General features: G+C 55.2%; 1 protein-coding gene across 9 annotated transcripts in view; it reads left to right on the top strand.

Annotated features, from left to right (window-relative positions):
- Positions 1 to 24,876, top strand: part of NTNG2 (netrin G2) — a 73,221-nt gene that overhangs the window by 10,019 nt on the left and 38,326 nt on the right. For all 9 annotated transcript variants that reach the window (XM_043917117.1, XM_043917116.1, XM_043917115.1 and 6 more), the window contains one exon: positions 20,625 to 21,268. In XM_043917117.1, the coding sequence (XP_043773052.1) occupies positions 20,625 to 21,268 (644 nt within the window). The remainder of the gene's footprint in view (positions 1 to 20,624; positions 21,269 to 24,876) is intronic.

Here is a 24,876-nt window from a genome sequence, read left to right as displayed (position 1 = left end):
CTCAGAATACACATGTTTCTCAGAAGCCGCTTTGCTTTCTCTGTGCCTCAGCTTACCCAGATGCAGAGCCAGTGGCCCCATCCCTCACCCAGGGGGTCTGCTGGGGTGATAACTCAGGTGGCAGGTGGGTCCTGGAGACCTCAAGCCCCTCCCCACTATGACATTGAACACCACATGCAGTCAAGGTCACAGGTGCCCCGCCTCCTGCCAGACCGTGATGTTTACGAAATGTTTCCATCCAGCGGCGCTGAGCTCACCAGCACCAGGCTCACTGGCCTGGGTCCCCTCTCCCTCTGTGTTCTGCCCCAGACCCACGGAGGACAGCCTGGGGAGCACCCTTCTCCAGCCTCCCCGCTTCTCCCCGTCACACCCCTCCTGTCCCGCTTCCGGGGCTGACCTCATGCCAGGAGCAGCTATCAGGGGGAAGTGAGATAACTCCTGCAAATCCAAGTAGACAGCAAGAGAGACAGGGCAGGTGTTCAGGGGGTACCCGCCTAACACTGAGTGGGTGAGCCAGACACCTAGTGTAAGGAGCTTGCAAAGGATGAAGGTGCATCCCCCCCAACCCGCCCATCCCTCCCAGCTCCAGCTTCCCGCAAAGTTTTCCCGCCTCCTTCATGTCTGACCCTTTTGTGCTTACCTAGATAACCCAGGCTCCTTTTTCAAGGTTCAGGCTGGAACCCACCTTCTCCAGGAGGCTTTTCCTGGCTCCCTAGCCCAGGCGGGTTAAAAGACCTCATCTGGCAACATCCTCGTCATTTAAACTCACAGATGTGGCCTCCTAGTTAGGCGGAGAGGTAGAGGTTGGAATCCCCTGCTGTGTGACCTTTGGCACGAGGCTTAACCTCTCTGAGTCTCATTTCCTTAAACAGGACTATTGATAGAATACACATATGGATGCTCAATTCATGCTCATTATTCTACGCCTGATGTTTGCCTCCCTACTGGGCTGGGAGCTCCTCGGGGACATGGCTGCCTTGTTCATCTTCACATCCCTCCCTTTTGACTCAGTCAGTGCTTAGCAGGCATTTACTGAACCAATGGATGGGTGGGTTGAAGGACAGTGTGATCCAGGAAGGCTTCTCGGAGGAGGAGAGATTAGGGCTGAGTCTTACAGGAAGAACTAGGGTTTCAATCAGGACAGAGGAGGCACCCAAAGCCTCTACTTCTCCCCATTTGTGCCCCTGTTCTCTGAGGTTTTCAATCAGCTGATAGCAGGAGGTCTGCACAGCTCTGTCCTTAAGCAGGAAGTGATTTTGGAACCTGAGCTTCACCCAGCCCTTAGTTAAAGCCGCTCAGTCTCTTGAAATGCCCGAGGCAGGTCCCAGCCTGGGACAAGAATAGTTCCATGCATGACATCTTGTTGCTTAGTGAAACCTCCTTCCTGGGGAGCGGACGAGTGACAGGATGGGGACAGCCCTGCCTGCGAGGGCCCCGTGGCTGAGATCCTGGCCTCCTACGTTTTCAAGGGAAGGAGTTTGGGTCTAGACACCCCGAGGAGGGTAGGGGGCAGAGCCTCTGGAGTGCCTAGGGGAAGGGAAAGGGCTTGGAGGAGACATCATTCCAAAGAGTGTCAGACTTAGAACTTCGAGAACTTTCCAGTTTATGCACCCTACCTTCCCCAGGCTCATCTGCCTCTCTACATCCCCTGGCCCTGACTTTTCATATATATTCATTTTTCTGCTTCAATGTGTGTTTAACACAAACTGCCTCAAGTTCCACGTGTGATGACAAAGCAGGGCGTGGATGGATGGACAGGCAGGCAACCCCGGCTGTGGATGAGAAGTTGAGGTTTGGGACGGGGCAAGTCGGGGCTCATGCTCATCCCCTTCTGGGCTGTGGGACTTTGGGTAAGTCCTTTGTGCTCTGAGCCTCGGTTTTCTCATCTGAAAACTGGGCTGATGTAAAACACGATCTCAAAGGATGGTTGTCCGGGTGAGATGAGAAAAGGCATGAAAGCCCCTAGTGGGGAGCCTGTCATAAAGTGAATGTTCGCCAACATTCATTCACCCCTAGTCTAGAATTTAGCTTGAGCAACACAAGGAGTAAAAGTGGACTTTAACGGAAGAGGAGCCCAGGAGCCCAGTGTGTAAGCGTGCTGGCAGGGCGAAGGGGGCCAGGGAGTGGTGTGTCAGAGCAGAGAGCCGGAAGGATGGGGGCTGGCTGGAGCTGGGCCCCCGCCAGGGTCTCCGCGCAGCAAGGACAGCCCCTTAGCCAGGTTTCCCCAGCTGTGCAACGAGGTTTGGCTTGTGTGCGGTGGGAGTTCAGAGGCGGGGGGCTGGGCACCAGGGTGGTCTGTGACCTTGAGGGGCTGGAAGGATTCAGAAGAGCGATGGTGGGAGCAGCAGGAATTGCAATTCGGAGGTGCAGGAAGGGGGTCCAGGTGACATCAGGGGAGAGCGTGTGGATGACAGGGGAGGGGACAGGCCACTTGGCCTGTTGGTTTCATCAAAGCCCCTGCCCTGTAAGCCTTGGGCGGGGCTGTCGCTGTGCCCTGGATGGAGAGATGGACCAAGGCTCCCCACGGCCCACTGTTGGTGGAGCTGGGATTCAGCCTTCTCTGCCTGGCTCCTAACCACTCTCCAGTGTCAGACGGATTAGACCCAGGGTGTCGGGGGAGGAGGGGAGGAGGAGAAGAGCCCTGGGCAGGCAGAGACCCGAGGAGGCCCATGGGGCATGCAAGTCCTGGGGCTGGAACGGGAGCTTGGCAGGCTCCAAGAAGCAGGTGCCAAGCTGCAGCCCCTCCCCCTTACCAGCCAGCCATCACCACACCAGCCAGCCATCACCACCCCAGGAAGGGGGTCCAGGCTGTGTTCCGGACCCACAGCCCGGGCCCCAGGCTCTCCTGCCTCAGGTCTGGCCAGGGCCCACGTGGCCCACGAGGAGGCCTGGCTCCTTCCTGGAGAGAACAGGAGTGTTGGAGAAAGTGGGAAACGGCAGACGATGCATGGTTCTGTTCGGCTTCGGTTTGCAGGTTCTGATTTTTTTTTTTTAATCATCACAGCAGATTTGCTTAAATATATGAAAATGTGTTTCTAATTCCCCAAGCACACACCAACGGCTGGCAGGGGGAAGGGGGCCAGGGAGTGGTGTGTCAGAGCAGTTGGAGTGAATGATGGGGGCTGGGTGGTGCTGGACCCCCTCCAGAGTCTCCTCTGGGCAAGGACAGCCCCTTAGCCAAGTGTCCCCAGCTGTGCAATGAGGTTTGGCTAGGTTAACCACTTCATCCAGCGTCGCTGCGTGATCGTAGATGCGTTCTCAGAGTTTGGGGAAAACCTATGCCGGAGTTCAGACTTGGTCAAAAACTGACAAAACGGGGGCGGGGGGGGGGGGGTTTCCATTGCAGATAGAGGGGCTCTGAATGCATTTCCTGTGCTCAGCGCAGCAGTGGGATATTTTATTTCCAAGTTCCAATCCCTTTATTATAGTATTCTATTAAAGGAAAATCAAAACAAGGAAAAACAAAGCTGAGTGCTAAAGATATAATGGTACATCACATCATTTCCCTTTGGTGTCTGCTTCTAAATTCTTTTTAAAAAAATTAATTGAGGTGTAATTGACATAGAACATTCTATCAGTTTTAGGTGTACAACATAATGATTTGATACAGGTACATATTGCAAAAGGAGGGAATTCCCCAGTGGTCCAGTGGTTAAGACTCTGCCCTTCCTGTGCAGGGGGTGTGGGTTTGATCACTGCTTGGGGAACTAAGATCCCACATGCAGCCAAAAAACCAAAAAACTATTACGAAAGAATTAGCACTCTAAGTTTAGTTTATATCTATCACCATATACTCACAGTTACAATTTTTATTTTCTTGTGATGAAGGCACTTTAAAAATATTTTTTCATTGAAAATAATTGCGATGATAGTCACATAACATGATTAACCATTAATTTTTTAAAGGTTGGGATAAAAAATGTATAACATAGAATCTGCCTTTTTAGCCGTTTTTAAATGTACAGTTCAGTGGCATTTAGCGCATTCACAATGTTGCACAACCAACATCTCTATTTCCAAGACATTTTCATCATTTTCTGAAAGGAAATCCCATGTCTCTCAGCAGCCACGCCCCATTCCTCCGTCCCCAGCGCTTGGCAATCATTAGTCTGCTTTCTAGCTCATGCATTTGCCCATTCCAGACACGTCTTTTAAATCGACCAAGACAAAGTGTGACTTTTTAATCTGGCTTCCTTCACTCAGCATCATATTCTTGAGCTTCATCTATATTATAGCGTGTACCAGTACCTTGCTCTTTTTTCTAGCTGAATAATGTTCCATCGTGTGCTCTACCACATGTTGTTTATCCATTCATTAGTTGATGGGCATGTGGATTGTTTCCACTTTTTGGCTATTATGAATCATATTGTTATGAACATTTACGTACAAGTTTTTGTGTGGACCTATGGTTTCATTTCTCTTGGGGCTATACCTAGGAGGGGAATTGCTGGGTCATATTGGGCTTCCCTGGCGATCAGATGGTAAAGAATCTGCCTGCAATGCGGGAGACCTGAGTTTGACCCCTGGGTTGGGAAGATCCCCTGGAGAAGGGAATAGCAACCCATTCTAGTATTCTTGCCCGGAGAATTCCATCCACAGAGGAGTCTGGCGAGCTACAGTCCATGGGGTCACAAAGAGGCAGACACGACTGAGCGACTAACACACGCACACGTGGTAATTTTAGATTTAAGTTTTTGAGCAACTGCCAAACTGTTTTTCAGAACAGTTGCACCATTTTACATTCTTACCAGCACTGTTACAAGGGGTCCAATGTCTCCATGTCCCTGCCAACACTTGTTACTTTCCAGTTTTCTTTTTTATTATAATGGCTAACCGGTTGGTATGAACTCATATTGCATTGGGGTCTTGATTTGTGTTTCTCTGCTAACTAACGATGCTGGTATTACGTTCTCACGGGCCATCTGTACATCTTCTTTGGAGAAATGTATACTCAAGTCTTTTTGCCCAGTTTTGCATTGGGCTGTCTTTAGGTTGTTGAGTTTTACGTGTTTTTTAATATATTCCGGATACTAAATCCTTATCAGGTGTATGATTTGCTAATATTTCCCCCATCCTACAGATCATCCCTCGCTCTCTGGATTCTGCCCTTTAGGGTGTTTTGTTTGTCTGTCTGTTGAGTTTTCTTTTTTCCTGGCCGTGCTGGATCTTTGCTGTGGCAGCATTGGCGGCTGGCCTCCCAGGAAGTGCCTGAGCGGCACCTTCAGGGCGGTGTGGCCTCAAGGTCAGCGTTTGCTCTCTGGCCTGTGGAGGTGAGCTCTCTGCCTGTGTGCAGCCCCCCGTGACCCAGTCCTGCTCAGAGTCGGCTCTTGTAAGCCTTGGGGCCCCTAAGGCCCCTGCCCTGACCCGCCCACAAGCCGTGGTTCTTGCTGTGGCAGCGCCACGGAAGGTGGACCAGAAGGGGATGTTTGTGGCAGACGGGCCAGGCCGGGGGGGAGGCAGGCTGGGGGGCAGAATGTTAGGGATCACGGTCAAGTCAGCCTCGGGGGTCACCTTCCGCCCTCAGGAGCGGGGTGTGTGTGCCCAGCCCTCAGCTGGGAGCTTCAGGAACCAAGAGCCGGGGACACACGCGTGTGTGTCTCGTGGCTCACCACCTACTGGTGTGTTTTCTGCCCGCCCTGTCTCGCCGGATTAGCCTGCTGTTTCCCGAGACCTCCCTGTGTGCCGGGCACCCTGCAAGCGCCGCGTGTAGCGTTTGTATCAGTCCACAACACTCCTCATATTGCAGATGAGGAGAGGGAGGCTCAGAGAGGTGCAGAGGCTTACCCAAGTTTGCACAGCAGTGACAAGGCCAGGACTGTCTCTGGGGCCTTGGCCACTGTCCCATGCTGCCTTGTCGAAGGTCTGACCGGCTGTCCGCGGGGACCCGCGGTCCCAAGGTGCAGCCCCAGAAGGGTCACCTCCCCTCTCAAGGCCTCATGGGTAGGAAGGAATTAAAGCCGAGTTTATGGGCCCTCAGATCTATGCCTGGGGCTTTCAGAGCTACCCCTCCTATTAAAGGGCCCTGGGCCCGTCTTTAAGGACCAGACACCCTTCTCTCGCAGCAGTTTATCCTGGGGGCTTTGAGACCATTAGGACCCCCTCGGTCCCTCATTCCAGCTCCTTCTGCTGCCTGAGTTGTTCGTCCGACTCCAAGTGTCGACCAGGGAAATAAAAGGAAATGAAACACGACCTGGGCATTGCTCCTCAGTCGTAGCAGAAATGTGTTGTTGGGCAAAAGGTGAAAAGGAGGTGAATGAGAGATGGAGCCTGCGGTGGCCCCATCAGCCGCGGCAGCGCCCCCTCTGCCTGAGCCCACAGAAAGCTCATGATGCCCATTGGGGGGACTGCAGGTCCTTGAATTGTCCCCTCCGGCTGGGGCATCTAGAGGTAGCAAAGGCAGGTGACAGCGGAAGGAGAAGCCAGCAGGCCCCAGGGCACACCCCCTGTCCCCGCCCCAGGCGCGATCGAGAACCCCTGGCCAAGGGCTCCCGGGCCGGCATCGTGCTGGGTCTGGGCTCCACACTGGATTGACTGCCAGGGGCTGGGTGCCCTCAGGTCTCACCCCACTTCGGGATGTAAATTCCCTGCCTTTCCCAGAGGGGGTCTGCGTATCCACCCTCCAGGTCACACTGCACCCCCAGATTCTGCTTCTGGCTTTCGGGACTTTGATACTTAGAGAGAGGAAGATGGAGAGGCGTGGAGAGAGCAGCAACATCCCAGGCACTTGGGGACCCAGAGGGGGTGGACAAAGGCAGGACCCCAGCATACCTCAGCCCCCAAACCCCAGGGCAGGGCCTCCTACTCTGGAGGGGTCCCAGCCCCTTTGAGAATTCAGGGTGCTCTTCCTAGACCAATGCACACACACACACAGAGTTGCAAATCTCACAGGCTCCGCAGACCACCCTGAGTCCACCCTTGGGCCCCTGTGGTCCCTCTGGGAGCCCTTACACTCAGGAAAACTACCGTTTGTCTTCTCGACTGACTGGGCCCGTTGTCTGAGCATCTTCTTGATCCACCTCTGCAGACAGCAGCGTGCCTGCTCAGTCTCTGAGTTGTGTCCAGCTCTTTGTGACCCACGGGCTGCAGCCCATCAGGCTCCTCTGTCCATGGGGTTTCCCAGGCAAGAATACTGGACTGGGTTGCCATTCCCCTCTCCAGGAAATCTTCCCAACTCAGGGATCGAACTCATGTCTCCTGCATCTCCTGCATTGGCAGGCAGACTCTTTACCACTGAGCCATCTGGAAGCTCCTCAGACCAGTAACAGCTTACATTTAGTGAGTGCCTACTGCATACCGAGCCCTTGACCTAATGTAGCTCGTTGAACCCTCCGGGGTTCAACGTAAGAATAGATCCTATATTTATATCCATTTTGAATATGAGGAACCCGAGGCTCAGAGAGGTTAAGCCACTTGCCCAAAGTCACACAGCGTCTGAGTAGAGGAGCCTGGCACCTCCACCCCCGGCTGCCTAGACCCAGTGCCTGGCTCCTAACCAGGCTGCTTAGCTGCCCTGAGGCGCTCTGAGTCTCTCTCACGGTTAGATTGAGGCAGTTGTTCTATGTGTGTGTGCTCACATACATGTGGGCGTGTACCGCCCCTGTCTGCCTCTCCTCCCCCAGCACACCCTGGCAGCCCAAGGAAGGAGGGCTGGGGAAGAGGGACCAGAGCATTTTGCCCACCCCTCCTGTCCTCTGAGACACCACGGAGTCTGCTTAATCCACTTATTTGATAATTCACTTATTTCTTGTCTATTTGGCCGCGTGCGTGCCCCCACGTACCAACTCCGGGGAGATGAGATGGCTTTGCCTGGAGGAATCTGATCTGTTTTTTTCTGGGGAAGGAGTGGGGGAAAAAAAAAAAAAAACACCCAAGAATGGACAATAATGGACCTAAAAATAGAGGGTGGCGAGGAGTGCAGTGTCGGGGAGGAGGGGAAGCGAGGCGTCTGCCTGCACCGGGCAGACCTCTGCGGCCCAACTGAGGTCCCCGAGGGACGGGCCGCCTCCCTGCCTCGGGGAGGGGGCGAGGAAGGGAAGGAAAGCGGGGTGGGGAGCCAGGGGCCGCCCCGAGATGGAGAAATGTCCCGTCGCAGGGTCCTCTGGCCTCGACCTTGGCTGCACGTGGGAGTGTCCTGGGAAGGGACCTACCCCCCGAGGGTCTGATGTGGTTTGTCTGGGGTGCCCCCAGGTTAGTCAACATGAAAACCACTGTCAGGATGTTCCCACAGCAGGAATGGGGGTTCAGCTTTGGGGCTCTCTCTTCCTTTAGTTCTGCGTCTCCTAACCCTTGGGACAGCCTTCCTGAAGGCCCCAAACCCAGATGGGCAGCTGGGCCTCCAGAGGAGTGGAGAAGGCAGGGCCCAGGGAGCTGTGCCGACTTTTGGCTCCTTCCAGGCCCCCCACCACTGGAGTGGTCCGCAGCTGAGCCAGTGGACTCACCCGGGTGCTCTTAACATCCCCCCAACCTGCTGGGACTGCAGCCCCACCACCTACCCCAGAGTCTCTGGGGTGGGCTTGGGCTAAGGATTTATTCAAGCTTCCCAGGTGGTCCCAGGAGGCAGCCAAGTTTGAGAACCAAATTTCAGTCTTGCCCAGGACCACACTGGTTCCCTTCCAGCTATGAGCATCTTGTCTTTCAATCTTAAGCATCTATTTTTATTTTTTATTTTTTTAATTCAAAGACCAGAGGGGAAGAGAGGTTGCTCTCAGAATTTTCCCCTACATCCAAGCTTCAGGCACCCCATCCTTGCTCTGGCTTCCTGGGACTTGAAGGGCGCTGGCTTCTGCCTTGCCCTGTGCTCCCAGGTTCTTACCCTCTCTTTCTGGAAGGAGGCTGCCTGGCCAGAATCAGGGCTTTCCCTGCAGCTGCTAAATGTCAAGGCTGCACGCTGGCTCCAGGCCTCCCCTTTGGCCTTATCTCCAGCTCCCCACCAGGCTCCTGGTCCAACCCAGCTCATTAACCCCTCTCTCCCTGCGGCTCCTGCATGTTCGCTTGATCCCACTACATAGGGCATCCTCCTCACAGCCCAGGGGTCTCCCTCCACCTGTCCATATCCAGTCCACCCGTCCTTCTGGGCCTGTCCTTCTGAAATCCCACCTCCTCCAGAAACTTTCCTGACCCTCCCACCCAGTTTCCCTTCTGGTTTGTCATCAGTGCCATACTCCGGGGGTCACAGCATAGTGGTCAATGCTGCCACAAGGGGGACTTCCCTGGTGGTCCAGTGGCTAAATCTCCACGCTCCCAATGCAGGGAGCCTGGGTTCGATCCCTGGTCAGGGAACGAGATCCTGCATGCCACCACTAAAGATCCCGCCTGCTGCAAGGAAGATCAAAGGTTCCACATGCCATGACTAAGACCCCTTGCACCCTCACAAATAAATATTTAAAAATGCTTCCATAAGGGGTGAAAGTGCCCAAGTTACTGCAGATATGACTTTGAGTCAGTGCCTGACCTCCGGGGGCCTCAGTCCCCTCACCTATAAAGCAGGGGTGATGTTGGCAGCTGGGCCCACATCACTGTTCATGAGCCCTTCTTGGGATCAGCTGTACCAGGCCTCCCGAGCTGGCCAGGCATCTGAGTCACTGCAGCAGGTTTTAATTGGTTGGTTGGTAGGTTGGTCCATCACTTTCCAGAGAATTTCCGGTCTTAGGGCCCAGAAATATTCTTATCCCCCTCCTCTTCCCAAGGATTTTGATGGACAGCCAGTTCTGATGACTGCGTCTTGAGGACCACCTTGCACACAGAGGACATTAGAGATCGTTGTTGAATAAGTGAAGGAGTAGATGAATGAAAGCTTACAGCTCAGCCTTGCCACTCCCATTCCCACCAAGGGCTTCCTCCATAGAGTAAAGTAAAACGTTTGTCCAGGTATGCCGGGGAGGTGGGGCAAGCCCAGCCACTTCTTTCTCTTTCCTCTACCTGGTCGCTTCTTGACTCCTCAGAGACCAACAAGAAGAAACTTAGAAAGTCTTGACTTGTGGCTCTTGGTTCAGGCAGATCGCATCTGTCTGGGTGCTGCGTCCACTCCTGACACCACCTTCCCAACGCGAAGGACCCAGAGAGGCGACCCGCCAGGGAGGGGGAGTCACTCTGCAAACCTTAGTTAAGCATCTTGCACGTGAGGGGCCACACGGTAATGAACCAAAGAAGTCGCTAAGGAAAACTGATGAGATGCCTTGGGAAAGGGCATGGTGGCCAGCCGGGGTGTTGTCGGAGGAAGGGAGGGGTAGCAGACACCTGCAGAGGAGAGGGGGGAGGAGCTTCGGACAGAGGTGGGAAAGCCCAGGTGGGATGGGGGTGGGCAAGGCTGAGCTGGTAAGCTTCAGGAAAGGAAGGGGAAACTTGAGGATCCAAAATAAGGCGGGAAGTTGGCTTCAATAAGATCATAAAATGATCCGTTAGGGTTTGCTTGTGTTTCAGCTTTCTAAATTTATTTGTCTAGGCTGTGCTGGGTCTTCGTTGCTGAACGGGGTCTTTCTCTAGTTTGGGCAAGTGAGGGCTGCTCTCTAGTCGCGGCGCGCAGGCTTCTCATTGCAGGGGCTCCCCTCTCTGCGGAGCGCCGGCTCTAGGGCGCCGGGCTTCAGTAGTTGTGGCTCTCAGCCTCTAAAGCACAGGCTCAGTAGTTGTGGCACATGGGCTTAGCTGCTCCCCAGCATGTGGGATCCTCCTGGACCAGGGATCGAACCGGCATTCCCTGCATTGGCGGGCGGATTCTGAACCACTGGACCACCAGGGAAGTCCTCTATACATTTTGCAGACAAAGACTTCCATGGCACAAGTTCATTTCATCTTCCCTAAACCTGGAACGACTCTACACCAGGGAAGCAGGAGGGCAGCACAGCGGGCTCTCGACAGAGTCTATTATTTTCAAGCTTCTAACCCCAGTTCTGCCCTTTTCTCAGCAAAGTGATGCTGAATAGGTTTTCTAACCTATCGGTGCCTCCATCTCCCTCTTTTGAAATGGTTATTAGATGAGAGGAAAGGAAATTTCACCCTAAAAATCTTGGTCTCCATGCCTGGGGCTAAGGAAAAGACTCAGTAGGGAAGTTTAAAAAAGAAAAACGGAAGCAAGGGGAGATGAGGGGTGAAATAGGTGGGCGAGGCCTGCGGAGCCTGGACCAGCTTGGGTTTGGGATTTATCCAGAGAGAGTGCTCTGGGGTGTCGCAGGAGCTGAAACACGGTGGGGGGCGGGGGTGGGGCGGTGGTTTGGGGAGAGTGGGGGGGTGTTCTCTAGAGCGGGTCGGGGTGGGGAGGCCAAGGGGGTGGACAGGGCAAAGGTTAGGGGAGGGGGCTGCCAGGCTCAATGAACATTCAACCTCAGCCCCCTGGACCCTCCCAGGCTCCCCCGTTTCAGCCGGTGTCCCCACCACTCCTGGGCCTCTTTTGGGCCCCATGGCTCTTCAGCAGGAAAGCCAGGGGCAGCTTGCAGAGAGCCAGAGAGGGGCTCTGCAAGGGCCCCGGGGTCTGGGGAGGGCAGCTCCCCTGGGCGCCCCAGCCTGGCCCCTCGGAGGGGGCCACCCGCCGCCTGGCCCCCACCCCACTGAATCCTCCAGGCCACATTTTTTTCCCCCTCCGTGATAAAATATTCATGTCAGCAGAGCAGGCCCTCTTTGGGAAGGCTGCCGGTGTCTAGCTTCTGCTTTGCACAGGCTTTTAAAGAGCAGGACGCTTTTCCCTCGCTCTAAGCATTTTCTAAGTCCTGAATCAATAATGCACTTCACCCAGCTTCTCTGAATGCAGCTCTTCTGCCTCTCTGCACCCTCCCCCCACCCCGTCCCTGCTTCCTCTCTCTTCCTTTTGTCGTTCCCTCTCTCCTGATGTACTTTTTATTTACTTTTTTAAAACAACGTTCAACAAAAGCGTTGGGCTGTTTGGGTGGCGAGAGCCTCGGATGGGGAGTGGGGGTGGGCTGGCAGGACGGAGGGAGGCCGGGCAGCTGCCAGGCAGGCGGCTCCTTGGATGAACAGGTGGAGTCTGTGTGCGCGGGGAGGAGGTGGGGAAGAGTGGCTGAGCCGCCCGCTGGCCCTGGTGGGAAAGCGTTTGAGCTCCTAACATGGGGGAGGAGGAGGGCCTGGGCTAATCTGGCCTCTCACTCTCCTTTCTCTAATCAATTAGAAACTGTTTACTGTATAACTAGAGAAAACAAGGATAAATGCATAGAAGACAGGGGGTCTGGAGCGAAGGAAATATGCAGAGTGAGAGTCAAAATATATCGCCCAAATTTCTAAGGAGCCAGCAGTCCAGATTGGCCTATCTGCTTTTTATAGTAATGAGTCCCCTGTCGTGAGGGGTATGCAAATGAAGAGGTGCCATCCCTTGTCTGAGACAGATGCCCACGTGGATCTGGTCAGTCATGCGGTACCCGGCGAGGCGCTGGGATGCAGTAGGTGACTGGGGGGTCCACAGGGATCACTCCCAGGCACTCCAGCTGGAATAGAGTTTCCCACCCCAAATGTTCCTAGAAATCTGGCCGTGGGAAGAATCTACATATGCCTAGGACCAAGTGAAGTTTTTTTTTTTTTTTTTTTTTTAAGAAATACAATTTTGAGTTCCTGGAGAGATTAACCCTTGTCTAGCCAGGACAGCACCTTGGCAAGACCCCACCCCACCCCCTCTGGCTGTTCAGCTGACAGATGGTCGTTCTGGGTCAGTCGTGGTGGGAAGGGGTGTTTGATACTGCATCCTTGCCCCACTCAGGGACAGCTTGTCCACAGGACGGCCTGACATCTCAGGTCATCAGGAAGGCTCGCCAGCTGGGTCTGGTGGGGAACCCAGCGTGGAGGGAGGAGGACTAAGGAACCAAGTCCCTGTCCGGCTGCTGAAACAGCACCTGGGCCGGTCACTTCCCACTCCCCTCGGTAACGCCATCCTCCCTGGGTGATGCCCGCTCTGAGCTGCGCTGCAGCAATGGAATCTACAAAGGGCGAGTTGAATAACTGCTCAACAGATACCATCCTTAGAGCCAACTGTCAAGGATCCTCACCGAGTTTGGAAATATTTATCAAATCAGTGCTGGGGGTGGGAGTGGCAAGGGTGAGCCAGATCTGGCCCCTGCATCCCAGAGTCCAGTCTCAATCACAGAAGGTTCTGGAAAGAGGTAAATGTGGGCAGGGTTGAAGTGAAATGGGGCCAGGAGCAGAGTGGGGGGCTCATCTCTGCAGAACTGAGATGCCTTTCCTTGGTTACGGCCAGGCCTGGCCGGGCTCAGGAGGTGGCCTGAGACTCTGGGTCCGAGGCGGACCTTGGACCAGGAGATGCCCACCATGGCTGGCCTGGGATCAGGGTCTGGGCTGGGGATGAGGCATCACTGTGACTTCTGGAGACTCACTGCCAGGATGGATGAGCCCCAGGAAGATGCCTTCCTCTGCCTGAGTGACAGCCAGGCTGGGAAGAAATGGCACCAATGAGAAACAAAACCTGAAAAATACAAGAGGCGCCTCCCTGGCCAGCTGCCGCTCTGGCCCTGAAATAACACAGGTCAGTTTCCGCTGATTCACGAGCAGGGAGGGGTGACCTTGCTGCCGTCCAGGGCTTTTGCTCACAAAGGAAACCAAAAAGGGGATGGGAGAGAAGCCTGGAGGATGAGGTGGGGGGCAGCTCGAGGCGGAACTGGGATCAATGAAACCACAGAAGGAGAAGCAGCGTGGGGGTGGGGTGGGGGGGCAGACGAGTTAGGAGCCGGGGGAGGGAGAAGAGAATTAGAGACCTCAGGGCAGCTAGAATTAGAACCAGCTCCCAACAGAATCTCCGTTTCCGATTTGTTAATAATTTATCCCCGCTGCAACTTTTCTTACCAATAAATAGGAAATAATTTGTTAAGGAGAATTCCCCCGGCACCCTGGCTTTGTCCCTGAGATGAGGGGGTGGGGGGTGCCTCCGCGTCCTTCCTTCCCGCTGAGGAACTTGGAGCTGGGGAGGTCAGAGTCAGAGCTCGGTCGTTTTGTGAACGGGGAAACCGAGGCACAGACAGGGCCAGGTCCCACCCAAGGTCACATGCGGGGCTAGGGACTGTCTCCAGGATCCCAACTCCATGACCCCAGGGGTCAGCGCCCAGGCCCCAGAGAGTTTACCCCCAAAGTTCTAGAAGCATCATCCAAGGGGGAGGGTGGGCCGAGCTCCACCGTGGGTTGGCTCCTCTCCGCTTTTGCTCCTGCCTGTTCTGTGCTGCTCTGACTCCCCTAAGCATCCCTCCCAGGACCTCCATGCTCGGTGTCCTCACCCCAGCCCCCCTGGCCCCGGGGTCTCCCTGGCAGCTCCCGCCGCCCCGCCCAAATCCAGCCTCCCACCCAGAGATGCCCCAGCCCCAGCTGAGGTTGACGGGCTGAGGATGAGACTTCAGCCGGCAACTCTAGCAGACAGATTCAAAAAAACCTGTCAGCTGCTAAACTGTTCCCTGGGGCCGCCCACACGCCCCGGTAGCACCCGAGTCCCGGGGGAGAGGCGCAGGCCTGGGACGCCAGCGGCCTTTCCTTTTGAGGGAGGGACACACTTCCTGACTTGTCTCCAAGCCTGACACCCTGGCTTCCGGTCCCACCTCGGCCACTGCAGAGCCCTGTGACCTTGAGACGTAGCTCGGTCCCCTTCTTTTGCGAAAGGACCCCGTTGTCCAGGATAAAGCACACGCAGGGCTTAGTGTGGCCATGGCTTGCCCTTGAATACACTCCCTACACCCGCTGTCCGTGAGCCCTGGCCACACGAAGCGCTCGCCACGTGGTACCTGGTATAACCCTCAGGGCCGCTCTTGAAGGCAGCATTCTCGGCCTCACTGGACTTCCCTTCATTGGACAGCGCTTCTCTGAGTCCCCAGGGAGTGCCAAGCTCTGGGCTGCAGTGGGGGCGGACGTGGGGAGGCCACTGAGGCTCCCACCAAGTGTCCAGTGAGAGGCCAGGCCACTGTACTCGTCCTCCCAGCTACCCAGGGCAAAGCCCTTCCCGCCCCACCGCTGCTCTGCAAAGACCCACCAGCTTTGGCAGCATCCGGCAATGGTGTGATTTAGCCCCAAGACGTTTGGATGGGAAGACCAGTCTGCATGAAGCTGCTTATTCCTCCTCCTGAGACTTGGTTACAGTTCCAGTGATGGCCCGTCCACGGGCTCCTTGGGCGCCCAAGTAGCCAGACATCCTCCAAGCAGATCACCTCCATTCCTGCTCTCCTAACAGTCAGCTTTCCCACTTAATGGTATGTGTTGCTGGTAGCTTATCTCTGCTGTTTACAACCTCGCCTCTGACTCCAGCTGCACCCTTTGTACAAAACAAAATATCACAGAAGCAAAAGCATTAAGAGATAGTTGCAAAGTCTCTTCAATGAAAAGCCTGGTATGAGGTGTTTCTCTGTAGCCGAGCTGGTCCAGGAGACTCCTGCTCAGTGTCCATGCAGGACGCTGGGCTCCACCCGGTTCTTGTCTGGTCCTGGTGTGCGGGCTGGCTCCCCTCGCCCTCCACCTCTCTCGCTACCCCACCACGCAGGTGACTTGCCTTCGTGTCTGTAGAGACGGACGAGCCCGGTTTCCCCAGGATTTCCTCGCTAAGATGCTTGCAGGGTCCAGAGATGATGGGTGATGCTGGGGCTGGCAGCTACTTGGTTTCTCATCTGGGAAATGGAAGTGACCTCCCTCCTGGGGTGCCGGGAGGATGCAGCCAGCTTGGATGTGGAGGGCCCAGCCCACTCCGGCCCACAGTGGTTACACACTGACTGTCACAGTCCTCACACTCCTTCAAGCCTGCAGTCCCCACTGTGGTCCGTGTCTGTGTGCGAACTTCCCAGCTTCCCAGTGAAGGGCAGGGGAAGGTTGCTGACAAAGCCCTTGACCTCGTGTACGTGAAGCTACTGTTTAATAATAACTGCTACCATTTGGGGGCTTTTTATGGGCATTTCATACAGATTATCTCACAAGATATGGGATGAGTCTCAAAGAATTGAGCTGAGATTGAGCCCAAGGCTTTCACACCCTAAAACCAACTGTCTGACCCCAGAACAGGGGTTCCTAACTGGGAAGATGGGGTTCCATGAGTCCCCTGAGTAGAAAATGTGGTGTGTTACACTTTTCTAGAACAAATCCCAAGGCCTTCAATCAGCGGTAAGATTTGTGTGTGTGTGTGTGTGTGTGATACTCATGTCTAAAGAAACAATGACTGCTACGTTTGATAATTTCAAAGGATGGCTCCAGTGTTATCCTGAAAAGTTAAGCGTGTGCCCCAAACATCGCTGGCTCTTTCTCCCTGGTATTAGGCCAGTTTATCTTGATGGTTTGTTTCATCATTAGTTAATCTGATCTCATAGAGCTGAGTGGAAATGTGCAGACTTAGGAGGCTGGCAAGGGCTGGCCCTCCAGCCGGCCCCTCCCTCAAGCACAGAGCAGTCAGCCATCAGATGCCGCAGCGCTCAGGGTTGGGGACTCGGACTTGCATCCCAGGCTGGTTCCTCGGAATCCTCCCTGGTGCAGAACAGGAGGAAAAGGAGAATGTGAGTCCACGGTGCTTGGGAAAGACCGTGGGCCACAAAGCCGCCTTCAGCAGGAGGCACCCTGTTCCCTAAATGGTTAAACAGAATTCCGAGACCTTGGGGTGGGAGGGCGGTGGGAGAAAGAAGGGAGACAGGAGAGAGGAATTGTGTTGGCGATGGCTTGGGATTTATTTATTGTACTCGCTGTTGATTAAGCCTGCTCCGCAGCAGGCGCGGGGCTGGTAAATACACAGGCTGATTCATTAGTTTCTGACCATCTGCTTCCCGGGGCCAGGGGGCGGGGGGCCGGCGGGCCCTGCAGGTTAGGGCAGCTTAGTGCCCGCAGCCAGGTTGGAGCCCCCGTCCCTTGGCAGAGCTGGCCACGTCCGTCTTCCTGATGACAGACAGGCTGGTGCAGTCTTCAGTGGGGACCCCGGGAGCTGGGGAGGTGAGGGAGGGTAGACAGGGGGATGGAGAAGGGGGAGAGGTGAGGTGTGAGTGATTGACAGCAGCTGGGGGTGGACAGAAATACTCTCAACATTCACTATGAGATCTATTACTATCAATGTAATTATCTTCTATTAATAACTAGTTAATAGGGTAACAATAACTATCCCTTGGTCTTCCCTTGTGGCTCAGCTGGTAAAGAATCCGCCTGCAATGCGGAGACCTGGGTTCGATCCCTGGGTTGGGAAGATCCCCTGGAGAAGGGAAAGGCTACCCACTCCAGTATTCTGGCCTGGAGAATTCCATGGATTGTATCGTCTATGGGATCACAAAGAGTCGGACACGACTAGCGACTTCCACTTCACACTAGTGTTTACTGAGGTCCAGGCCCTGGACGGAGGCTTCACCACACTGGCCCAGATAAACACACTAACAATCCTGTGATGAGGGAACTGGGTTCAAAGATGAATCAGACAAGGCGGGCTTCCTGGAGGAGGTACATCAGGAACGACTCTCTAAAAAAACCCAGAAGAGGGAAAGTGGCTCCAGGTGTAAAGCTCAGAGGTGAGAGAGGGTGAGACAGCTTCAGTGCTGGGTGGATAACTTTCCAAGTGGGCAGGGGAGCGTGATGCCAGCTGGTGCCAGCTGACCAAGAAGCGGGCTGGTGGAGGAGGGCCCCAGAGAGAGCTTCTGGTGGCTCTTTCCGCCCTGACCCAGTCTCTGCTGACCTGGGATAAGGCACATACTAGTTTGCTAGGGCCTGGGCTTAAACCACAGAAATTATTCTCTTAGGTTCTGGAGCTGGAAGTTCAAGGTCAAGGCGTGTCTGACCCTTGAAGACCAAGGCAGGCTGGTATCTTCTGAGGCATCTCCCTTGACTTGCCTCCAGCTGCTTCTTCACAAGCTCATTTCCCTGTGTGCACAAGCCCCAGGTAGCTCTCTGTGTCCACACTTTCCCTTCTTGTAAGAACCCAGGCAGGTGGTGACTCAGGGGTAAAGAATCCACCTGCCAATGGAGGAGGCGCAGGTTCGATCCCTGGGTTGGGAAGATTCCCTGGAGAAGGAAATGGCAACCCACTCCAGTATTCTCGCCTGGGAAATCCCACGGACAGAGGAGCCTGGCGGGCTACGGTCTATGGGGTCGCAGACTTTGACACGACTTGGTGAATAAACAATAACAACAGACTTGGACTAGGGGCCACCTAACGGCCTCCTTTTAATGTCATCACTTTTCAAGGCCCTGTGTCTCCAAAAGCTGTCAAATTAACACAGTCAATTAATTACAGTCAAAAATACAAATTTGGAGGTCCTGGGGGCTAAGGCTTCAACATATGGATTTGGGGGGAGACACAGCTTAGTCCTTAACGAGGTGGCGGGGGCGGCAGAAGGGGGAGCTGTGGAAAGAGGGTGATGGCTGGGTTGGGGGGAGGGAAGGCCCCCCCCCCGCCCCGGTGCAGACTGTGTCTTCCGGTCCCCAGTGTCCAGCTGTGAGCTCGGGGACATCTGCCCACATGTCACAACCAGAGCCCATTCTGCTGTGGGCGGCCCAGGGCCCGGGCAGGGTGTGTCCCCCCAGGCAGGCCTGCGTCCTCCAGCCCTGGCGGCCCGCCCCGCTCTCATCACCAGGCCTGGCTGCTGCGGGCCCCTGAGCCATCCCCATGGGGCTCTCAGCCCCTCCCTGCTCAGGGCAACATCGAAGGATCACGGGCCGGAGTGCGAGGAAGCTCGGACCCCTGTGAGCTAAGCCGGGCCCCTCTCCCGTGTGTTGTGTGTGAGGTCAATGGAGCTCCAGGTCACCCCTGGGGTGGTCCAGGACGGAGGAGGGCTCATCCAAAAGCCCCTCCCACCTTCAGGGAGGCGGGGGCGGTCCTGCCCCGCCCTGGGCCTCAGTTTCCCCATCTGCTCAGTGGACTTGATGTTCCCCTCTCCTCCAAGTTTCCCGGTCCTGCGAATCCGCAGGACTGAGCAGGTGGAGTGGGCAGGCGCCACAGGAGGCCAAGACAGAGCTATTTTGGTGGAACCTGCCCCAGTAAACCCTGGGGCCAGCCTGCCCACTGAGGATCCCTGGGGAGGACTGGGATCTGGCCCTCCATGAACGGGCTTCAAAGGTGATGGCCTGAGGTCGCCGCAGTGATGCAGGCTCAGCCCCCCAGGAGGCGAGGCGCCCACTGCCCCGGGAGCTGAACGCCTCATTTTAGAACGCGAGGCTTTAACTCAGATTCAGGCCGCTTTGTTTCTGAGCAAACCGGGGACCTGAAATATTCATCAAAAGAAGCTGCAATTGGTCTGGGGCGCATGCGGCTCTTAGTGACAGTTTTTCCTTTTAATTAATAGACTTTACTTTTCAGAGCAGTCTGAGGTTTATTGAAAATGGAGCAGGCAGTCCAGAGAGCTCCTAAGGCCCGTTTCCCCACACAATTCCCCCATTATTAACAGCTCACGTTAGCGCGGCGCCTTTGTTAACCAGACGTGTCGTGATTACCCCAAGTCCACACCGACAGGAAGCTTTACTCTCGGTGTTGTACATTCTGCGGGTTTGGACAGATGGACCATTTCTCCACCACGACAGGATCGTACTAGAGGGTTTCGCCGCCCTAAAAATCCTCCGGGTCCCCCCTTTCATCTCTCCCACCCCGGGCAACCACTGCGTTAGATTTTCAGGCCTCTGGGTGAGTTCACATGGTGGACCAGACCCAGGGGGGTGGGGTCTGAACTACCGAGGAGGGGAGCCCCAGCTGGAGCGGGCTGGGCCTGGGAGTGGGCTGCCAGCTTTCGGACGTGGGGGCGTTGGGGAGGAGAGGAAGCAAGTGGGAGCTGTGCCCCGCCTTTCCCAGCCAGTGTCCCCCACGGGGCCCACCAGCCATGTGCCAGGGACCCGGAAAGGACCTCCCACCAGATGTACCTCTTTGAGAGGGACCAGTCAACACCCAGTGTGCCCAGGCTGTGGGTGAAGCGGACAGGCAGGCTCTGGGGACAGGGAGCAAGCTCCTGTGACAGACAGACCCCTGTTGCTCCTCACAGGGTCTTGGGGCCAGGGCCACCACCTTCCCGAGCCCGGGTGTCTCCATCTGGGGCACGGAGCTAATGCTCCCCACTGTGCACCTCCAAGGTGAGACACTAAACAGGAGGGAAATGGGCACCAGGAGACTTTGACTCCTTCCACCGCCCCTCCCATGGCTACTGACTGTGCTGTTCAAAGGGTTGGGAAGGTGTCTCTGTGTAGGAGGCGATTCAGGAGTCAAGAGTGTGAGCAGGCATTTGGAGGCAGATAGAGGGTGGAAGGGCACGTGGGGGACAGGGAACACCATCCGCAAAGGCTCAGAGGCACAGACACGGGAGGCATGGAGGACAGGCGTGCTCAGGTCGGAGGCCAGGAAGCACAGAGGCCCCCAGCACAGAGGGAGGAGGTCAGGGCATTGCAGGAAAGACATAGGGCATTATCCTCCAGGCTGTGGGGAGCCACAGACAGTCGTGGAGCGGTGACTAGCTCCCACCTTTCTTGCTTGTCTGTGCTTAGAGTAGAAACAGATGTGTTTTCTGGGAAGGCCCTAGAGCTGCATGTGTTTTACGGATTTCAGGAAAGAGAGGCTTCCTGGTGCTCAGACCCTGGAGCACAGGCTCTGAGACCTCTGGACACCGGCAGGGGCTGGGCGGGGCCAGGGCTCCCAGTCCCCACCCACCCAGAGGAGCCAGCGCCCATCCTGGTCTACCCCGCTTCCCCCCCACCACTTGCAGGAGAACCCCTACCTGTGTAGCAACGAGTGTGACGCCTCCAACCCAGACCTGGCCCACCCGCCCCGGCTGATGTTCGACTGGGAGGACGAGGGCCTGGCCACCTACTGGCAGAGCGTCACGTGGAGCCGCTACCCCAGCCCGCTGGAGGCCAACATCACTCTGTCGTGGAACAAGAGCGTGGAGCTGACGGACGACGTGGTTGTTACTTTCGAGTACGGCCGGCCCACCGTCATGGTCCTGGAGAAGTCGCTGGACAACGGGCGGACGTGGCAGCCCTACCAGTTCTACGCGGAGGACTGCATGGAGGCCTTCGGCATGCCCGCGCGGCGGGCGCGCGACCTGTCGGCGTCGGGCGCGCACCGGGTGCTCTGCACCGAGGAGTACTCGCGCTGGGCCGGCTCCAAGAAGGAGAAGCTCGTGCGCTTCGAGGTGCGGGACCGCTTCGCCATCTTCGCCGGCCCCGACCTGCGCAACATGGACAACCTGTACACGCGGCTGGAGAGCGCCAAGGGCCTCAAGGAGTTCTTCACCCTCACCGACCTGCGCATGAGGCTGCTGCGGCCGGCGTTGGGCGGCACCTACGTGCAGCGGGAGAACCTCTACAAGTACTTCTACGCCATCTCCAACATCGAGGTCACCGGCAGGTAAGGCCCTGGGGCGCCACGGTTTCCGGGATGTTACGGGGTACCCAGGATGTTACCTGGTTCCTGGGGTGTTATCTGGTTCCTGAGACATTACCTGGGTCCCAGGATGTTACCTGGTTCCTGGGATGTTACCTGATACCTGGAATGTAACGTGATACCCAGGATGTTACCTGGTTCCTGGGATGTTACCTGATACCTGGAATGTTACGGGGTACCCAGGATGTTACCTGGTTCCTGGGGTGTTATCTGGTTCCTGAGACGTTACCTGGTTCCCAGCATGTTACCTGGTTCCTGAGATGTTACCTGATACCTGGAATGGAACGTGATACCCAGGATGTTACCTGGTTCCTGGGATGTTACCTGATACCTGGAATGTTACGGGGTACCCAGGATGTTACCTGGTTCCTGGGATGTCATCTGGTTCCTGAGACATTACCTGGTTCCCAGGATGTTACCTGGTTCCTGGGATGTTACCTGATACCTGGAATGTAACATGATACCCAGGATGTTACCTGGTTTCTGGGACGTCATCTGGTTCCTGAGACATTATCTGGTACCCAGGATGTTACCTGCTTCCCGGAACATTATCTTGTTCCTAAGATATTACTTGGTTCCTGGGACATTATCTTATGCTGAGGATGTTACCGGGTTTCTGAGATGTTACCTGGGACTTTACTTGGCACCTGGAATGTTTACCTGGTGTTACATCGAAGGGGATGCTTGTATTTTTCTATAGAGGGAAATGAATGGTGGATGATAAATGCCCTCCATAAAGCCCAGGCTACCTCTGGCCACAGGACTAGGAAGTCTGGAGAGAATGGGCAGAGCTGGGCCCAGCTGGTGGGACTAGGGCTAAAGCCTGGTCCTCAGGCTGTACGGCATAACTGCCCACTGATTCAGTGAGGAGCAGTTGTGTCTGGGGGGACCATGAGATCACCCTCAGGCTCTGTGATTTGCTAGAACTCACTGAACTTGGCAAAGCTGTTATACTCCCAGCCGCTGTTTGTTACAGTTAAAGGACATAGATAAAAACCGGCAGTGGAGAAAGGGGCACAGGGCAGGGTCTGAGAGACAACATTTCGAGCTTCCGGCCATCATCTCCCAGGGCAGCCGTGCAGACAGTGCTTGATTCTCCCAGCAACGATGCGTGACAACACCTGGGGAGTAGCCCAGCCAGGGGGGCTTGCCCGAGCCTGGATTTCCAGGTTTTTATCAGGAATTGATCGCATAGGCATGGCTGACTGGCCATATGATTGATCACAGCCCCTAATTCCTTGACCCACAGGTCATGTTGATACAACATGGCCCAAGGCCCCCACCATAAATCACATCTTTATTGTAAACTATGTGGAATGGCCCCCAGCTCCAAGTAAACCAAGACACTCATTGGGCAGGCCATTCCAAGGCTCAAAGTTACCTCCCGGGAGCTAGTCAAGGGCCACACTTTTCTTTGGAACATGTAGGCTGTGGACAGCTGTCCAAACCTGCTGAGTTATTCCTTTGCTCACAGCTTTGGAGAAGGAGATGTTTCGAGGACCCTTTTGGGGGGAGGCAAAAGACCATCACAGGAGGTAAAAACAGCCTTTGATTCCCAGGAACTGTTTAGGTTGCAGCAGATAAACCAGGTCCACACTGAGATCCTTCGTTTGTTTGACAGGCCCTGTGCTTGTCAGCATGAACAAGGCCTTTATCCCACAGCGGGGATAGAACACCCTGCACTCAAGAGCCAGGCTCGGGAGGCGCCGTGGCTCATAAGCAAGGGGTCCGTTGGAAAGGGCCGTGGCGTGTGACGCAAGGACTGCCCGAGTGTGCTTCCCGGACCAGCAGTGTCAGCATCACTCGGGTACTTGCTGGAGATGAAGATTCTCAGGCCCTATGCCAGACCCACTATGTGATAAACTCCAGGGCAGGGGCCTGGCAATCTGTGTTTGAACAAGCCTCTCTGCAGAATTCTGATACACACTTACATTTGAGAACTGCTGGTGTGATGGTTGGGAGTAGACACGTTTTAGCCCATGGCCTGGGCCTGCCATAGACTGGCTGTGAGCCTCTGCACGAGAACCTCTCTGTGCCTCAGTTTCCCCCTCTGTAGAACAGGGAAGATAATAAGCATGCTTCTCTCATTGGGCTGCAATGAGTTAAATGTGTTCATGTTGATGAAACCCTCAGAACTACTTTGCGCCTGTGTTTATTACATCGTAAGCCGACTCATTGGAAAACACCCTGATGCTGGGAAAGATTGAGGGCAAGAGAAGTGGGCAACAGAGGATGAGATGGTTGGATGGCATCACCGACTCAATGGATATGAGTCTGAGCCAACTCTGGCAGATAGTGAAGGACAGGGAAGCCTGGCGTGCTGCAGTCCAGGGTCACAAAGAGTCAGATACAACTTAGCAACTAAACAACAACAATTTAAACTACATGTTTACCATGTTACGCATGCTGAAAAAGTACTTATTGAATAAAATAAATTGTGGTCAAAATAATGGTGTCAGAGAGCTGGGGCAGGCTGAGGAAGGACCGAGTTGAGATCCAGGGGTGTTGGAGTAGAATTAGGGCCAGGGCATATCATTGGCCAGTTTGGGCGGGGTTGCACCAGAGTCCAGCTGGGACAATGGAGCAGGGCATCTCTCCACAGCAGGCTCTGCAGACTGCCCTTGTACACAATTACTGATGAGTACAAAAAATAGTTTGCTGCATGGTATGTATAATCCCAGTTTTGTGAAATATACGATATAGCCACACACACATAATTTCTCTGTTGACTTTAACATTGGACGGAGGTTGACACTGACATTGGAAAGAGCTCTGTTCCAGCCCAGGAGGACCGTGGATGCAGGAGAAAGGCTGGAAGCCTGTGTACTAACCCCTCACTGTGGTCATGCCTGCGGAGCCGGGGTGGGCAGGAGCGGTGTGGGGCTTTGTCTTTCAGCTTGTGTTGGCATTTTATTTCACTTTGACTCTTGGTGTGGATTCCAGATGGGCCAAGGCAAAGGCAAAGGCAAGCGATTCTTTGAGGTGGGGTCAAGTTCAAGGCTGGCAGGTGGCAGTGAGGCAGGTGCATGTGCAGGGGCCTGTGGTTTGGACACCCGTGATTCCTAACCCACCCTCGCTTGGGGCGGGCTGTTTTAAACCAGGCATGTTCTGGAAACCGCCTGATATATGGTGGTTATTGTGGAATCTGGTGGTCAAAGATCAACTTCTTGCTCCTGCTTCTTGGATCTATGTCCAGGCTTCGGGCCATTGGTCAGCACAGCGACTTCTGCCGGCCCTGGGGATGTGATGGTCTGGTTTGCTTAAGACCCTCCCATCTGCCAGCTCAACAGCTCAGCAGTTTGGGGGTGAGAACCAGATCCCCACCCTTTCTGGGGAGTGTGGCCTTTTTTCTGTCCTCCTCGGACTGCTACAGGGGGTTCCTCACCTTCAGGAGTCTGTTCGAGGGCCAGCCTTCCACTTTATCGGTCGGCTCAGGCAGGGTCCTGAGGTCTGGGCCGGTGGCAGGATCTGGGCTGGATGCTGACAGCCAGGACTGGTCGTACCCCTCCTACCTCGAGGTGGGTGAAGGTCATTTTTCTCTTAGGAGGGACTCTGTGATGCTGAAGTGGGGC

This window comes from Cervus elaphus, chromosome 11 (genome assembly GCF_910594005.1).
Source record: "Cervus elaphus chromosome 11, mCerEla1.1, whole genome shotgun sequence".
Classification (NCBI taxonomy): domain Eukaryota; kingdom Metazoa; phylum Chordata; class Mammalia; order Artiodactyla; family Cervidae; genus Cervus; species Cervus elaphus.
Note: the sequence above shows the minus strand (reverse complement) of the source record. Positions and strands in the feature narration are given on the sequence as shown.